General features: G+C 43.9%; 1 protein-coding gene across 1 annotated transcript in view; it reads left to right on the top strand.

Moving 5' to 3' along the window:
• The window catches only part of PAFAH2 (platelet activating factor acetylhydrolase 2), a 26,185-nt gene extending 21,930 nt beyond the window's left edge, over nt 1-4,255 (top strand). Inside the window, 1 exon segment of the mRNA XM_023529181.1 lies at nt 2,294-4,255. Within this exon segment, the coding sequence (XP_023384949.1) occupies nt 2,294-2,352 (59 nt within the window). The 3' untranslated portion in view covers nt 2,353-4,255.
• Nucleotides 4,256-4,906: the final 651 nt, after the last annotated feature.

The following is a 4,906-nucleotide window of genomic DNA, read 5'->3' as shown; positions in this document are numbered from 1 at the left end:
CTGGTAACTGGGTACTTTGTAATCACACTGCCACACTGCTGGTAACTGGGTACTTTGTAATCACACTGCCACACTGCTGGTAACTGGGTACTTTGATCTTGGACTTGTTGATCTTACTTGGATCACTTACTGATCGGCACACTGACTTTCTGGGACCTGAGCCCTGATGGTGTGGAGAACAGCGGTGGAGTGGAACTAGGGGGCACCGAAGCCCCAAGCTGAGCACTGTTAACCCAGCAAGCTGCCCTCACCTTGGGCCAGTGTGGCTTCTTTGGTGGGAGAAATGAAACCAAAGGCTGGAGTGAAAATTCCTACCTTCAGACCTTTAGCCCAACCTGGCATTCTCTCATCCTACCTCTCAGCTTCCTCCCCAGAGTCACTTGCTGAGTTCTCAGCACTTTAGGTCACTTACTAGGATAAGGACCACCATCAGATTTTCTGTTTATTTTAAACCTCAATGCGTGGAACATAGTACTGGGCACTTAGGATGAGTTATCCTTATCCCATGGAGTAGGGCAGACAGTATTGTCCTCGTGGCGTATGAAGAGAAGCTTAGGTACAGAGGGGGCCTCAGAAGCTCCGGATATCTTTGAGTTTGCTAAAAATGTATTTTGACAGGAAACAACACAAGTAAGTTGAGATGGAGAAGGTCGAATAAAAGTGTCACGTAGCCATTTGAACAGGCCCTTGCCACAAGAGGGGACGTAGTCTGGTCAGCTAGAGTGCAAGGGGCCACCCCTGGAGAGGTCTAGGAACACTTTTCTTGCCTCTCATCTCAGATACTCTGAGCCCCCAACTTGCTCAGAACCAGGGTGCTGTAAATTGTCTGTTTTCTGGCTCTGAGGCCCAGACACAAATTTAAGTCAAGATACAGATTGAATTTTCATTCTGTTCCATATATAATATAAATGGTATTAATAGTCATGTTTGCCTAATGATATGTTGGAATATTCTCTAATCTGCCTAGAGCAAGATGGGGAGCCATCTGGAAGTAACTCTTCCTTCTGTCTTTGTTCGCTTACCACTTGTGCCCATGTGGAAAAAAAACTTTAAAAGGGAAGGAAGTTTTCCTGGGGAATCTAGTTCAAAGCTGTCTGGAAACATCAACCTAAAACACCTCTCTTCACTGCTATGGACATCTCACCTCTGTCCAAGTAGGGGACTCCAGAGGAGGCAAGAGCAAAAAGGAAATGCATCTCTGCACAATAGGTCCAAGGCCAGTGCCACCAGAGCAAGCTGGGACTGGGTCTCCCACCTCTCAATAGCTGTTCTTTCTAAGAGGTGAAACATGGATTCATGGAGGCTGTGAAGCTGGGGAGGATCTATGAATTCCAGTGAGACATAGCCTAAGGAGAATATCATTAAAGCCTTGGGCTCTAGAGTTCTTTAGCCTGGTTCGAGTCCTGGTTTCATCACTCTTAACTAGGTAGATTTGAGCAAATTATGTTCTCTTTCCAGTCTCGGTTCCTGCATTTTTAAGATGGGGTTCTGCATTATGAATAATTAGGAGGATTTAAGTGAGACTCTGTGTAACCCATGGGTTATTTAAAAGTCTGTTTCCTATTTTCCAAACATACATTTTTCTAGCTATGCTGTAGCTATTGTTTTCTAGATTAATTGTTTTTGGTCAGAGTAAACGACCCAGATGGTTTTCATCCTGAAACTTGTTTGGCCCAGTGTGAGTCAATGGGGCCTTCCAATCCCTAGCTGGAGACCAGAGCCCCTTGGCACTCACAGAACCACTAGGTGCCACCCTTTGTGCCTGAGGCTGGTTCTGCAGATGCCAAGGTTCTGGCAGCATTAGCACCTGAGACCCTGTTTCTACCTTAGACCCTTACACGATGCAGGTATATTTTGTAAAGACTAGGAGCCCCCCTAGAAAAGGAAGTTGTTTGGAGCCTGGATCCATTTCTCCTCCATTCAGTTCATATTCTGGTAATGACTCATTCATCCAATAACATTGGAGTAGGTGAATTATCCATATTACTGAAATTGTCCTTTATGTCACAAAACAATATTGACAAGTTTGGTAATTTACCAAAACAATCACACAGACTTCTTGATGTGAACTCACCTTATTTAACTCTTTAGGGTGTTTCAGTCATTCAGGATAGACTAGATTATATAGTAGAAACAAGCAACCCCAGAAAACAGCGAACATTTATCTCTCGCCCGTGCTACCTGTCCTCTGTGAGTCAGCTGGGAGCTCTGTTCTGTCATGTTTATTTTCACTTGGGGATCCAGGCTGGCAGAGCTGCCACTCTCTGGATTGCGTTGCCAGTCGCCATGGTAGAGCTGAAAGAGAGCGTGGTGAAACACCTACTAGCTCTTAAAGCTTCTGCTCAGAAGTGATGCTCATTATTTCCATCCACATTTCATTGGCCAAAGCAAGTCATCTGGCCAAACCTAACATTTCACACCATCCCAAGAGAGCAAAAATATCTGCGACCAGGTCCAATGTCAGAACAGTGGCGCCCTCTGGCCCGTGAAGAAGTAAGTAGCTATTTGTAACTATACTTCGCTGCCCTCAGCAGCTGTCCTCTTAGTCCTTTCGATTGCTTTTCATAGTCCGTGTTGTCCCCTGTGTGGCCAGGCAGCCAGCCATTACTCTTCATTGCCTTTAATGTGCCAGCCCCTAGCAGCTCTCCCAGTTCACTTCAAATTTATAACTTCCGATCAGCCACTTAACTTACAAGTGTCTAAAGTAAAACTAGGTAGTCACTGAGAGAGGGCTTTAGGGACTCTCCTGCACCTATAATATCCTGCCTTTAGTGCTTAGATTTTGTAACCATTCCTTTGACTGCTCAGAAGGGATATCAAAGCCTCTTGTTCTTTGTCCTGGTTTTTGGTTAGCTTCCAGGGAATTGAAAGACACTAGATAAATGGCCTTTTAGATAAGCAAGGTAATACTGCATATTAATTGGCATGTGTAGATAAGCTGCATTCTAATGAATCCTTTCCAAAAGCAAAGAAGATGTCTTGGGTTTCTTTTGCATCTTCTTGTTCCCCATCCCATTATAGAACCATACTCATGGAGGCCTCCTAGTATTTGTGAAGTTTCTGTTCAGGTAGCTATTTGTAACTACTCTCATTCCGTCCAGTATTTACTCACTTCCCTTCCTAACTGGTGTGGCAGTTAGGAAGGGAAGTGAGTAAATACTGGATGGAATGAGATTCCTCATCCCTCACACTGCTGGACACATCAAGCTGAGGCTGGTTAGGTTCTTGCTATGCCCCCAACACAGTCTCCAAGCCCCTTTCAGTGTGTGTCCTGACACGGCTGCCCCCTTGCCCTTCCTCAGGAAGACTACTGCGTTCTTGAAATGTTAGTCGATAGACTCCAACTTCATGCCTTGGCCTTGTGGGGGTATTTGTGTGCTCCCGTTTTCTTCTGGGGTACCACCTATTCCCGGGCCCGCAAAGTGACAGGAACAGGAGAGGCCATCCACTACTCAGGAGCCAATCCTTATTAGGAAGCTCACTTTCTGTCCCATCACAGCCAGCTGCAATAGCCAAGTGTTTGTTCCTGGCCATAACTGCATGACAAAGATGACGATAATCATCATAATAGCCAACATTTATTAGACTCTTAATGTGTGTCAGAGACTGTTTAGTGCTTTACATGCGTCGTCTCATTTGCTGCTTACAGTAACCCCATGAGGTCCGGTGGTATTAGCTTCATTTTATGTATGAGGAAACAGCCTTAGAGAAGTGATTTGATCAAGCTCTCACAGCAAGAATTTGGCAAAGCTGGGATTTAGGCATCAAAATCCAAGCTCTTAATCACTGGGCCATACTGCCTAATTCACGGAATTGATTTTGTACTTTTCCGTCTCTAAACTGTCAGAGTATGAGGAGTGTAATTTCATGATAGATTGAGTCAAGAATGTCAAATTCTCCAGCAATCTCTATATGACTTGTATTGAGATTCACTGATATCCTAAGCACTACTGAAGTGGGTTGGAGAGAACTGAGCTTCGCTGAGGACTGTGGGTCAGGTGCTCTGTTGATTTGATAGATGAAGAAAGCAGTTCAGGGATTCAGAACACGGTCTTTGAAATCAGATGACTTCACGCTATTGTCCCTGTGGATTTATGCTAATTTATTAACTTCTATGACCTTCAATTTTCTCATTTGTAAACTGGAATTCTAATAGTATTTTCCTCTTAAAGTTGCAATAAATTAAATAATGTATGTAAAAAGCTTAGCACAGTGCCAATACTAAGGGTTTAATAAATATTTACTATTACTAGTATTGTTTTTTTTTTGGTCCTCCTTACATAACTATAAAGTTAAATATAATTTACCCTTGTCCTGAATGGCCCAAGATGATCTTGGTCTAAGTTCTTATTCCAGTTTTTCCATTTTCTTTGTTCTGATTTCCCTGCTCCTCACATCAAAAAATCAAAATCCATACCATAGTTCTAACCTTGCAGGCTCTCTTCACCATCAGGAAGAATCTATACTCTTTGGTTCTGGTCTGGGTTTTAATTTCACACCTGATCATCCAAATACACACATATGTGCCCCAAATGTAAACCAAACATCCTAAAATGTCGAATAGGAGAATCAGAGGAGAAGACCTGTGGAGGTTGGCCAAAGGGAAGCGGACGTGGAGATCGGAATTTGAAGTAGAGGCTAGTTGAGTTCATTTTTGTCTGCTGCTTTTGAGGCAGGGGGTCAGGGGGTTAAAGTGCCCTATGACCTCAGGAGAAACTCCCCAGGCCTGAGAATGGCCTGTGAATTACCTCTGCATGGCTTTCTCCCTTACTGCCATATCTTTTCCTACCAACACCTTGTCTTCACTCTCGGTGGTTCTCACTCCCAGCCTATCCTCTCCATTTCATGAGTCCAGTCCCTCCATCAGCTCACCCATGAAATCATTTATACAATCTCCTAGACTCTA

The sequence above is a fragment of the Pteropus vampyrus genome, unplaced genomic scaffold (genome assembly GCF_000151845.1).
Source record: "Pteropus vampyrus isolate Shadow unplaced genomic scaffold, Pvam_2.0 Scaffold36, whole genome shotgun sequence".
Classification (NCBI taxonomy): domain Eukaryota; kingdom Metazoa; phylum Chordata; class Mammalia; order Chiroptera; family Pteropodidae; genus Pteropus; species Pteropus vampyrus.
This window is presented reverse-complemented; position numbering and strand designations above follow the sequence as displayed.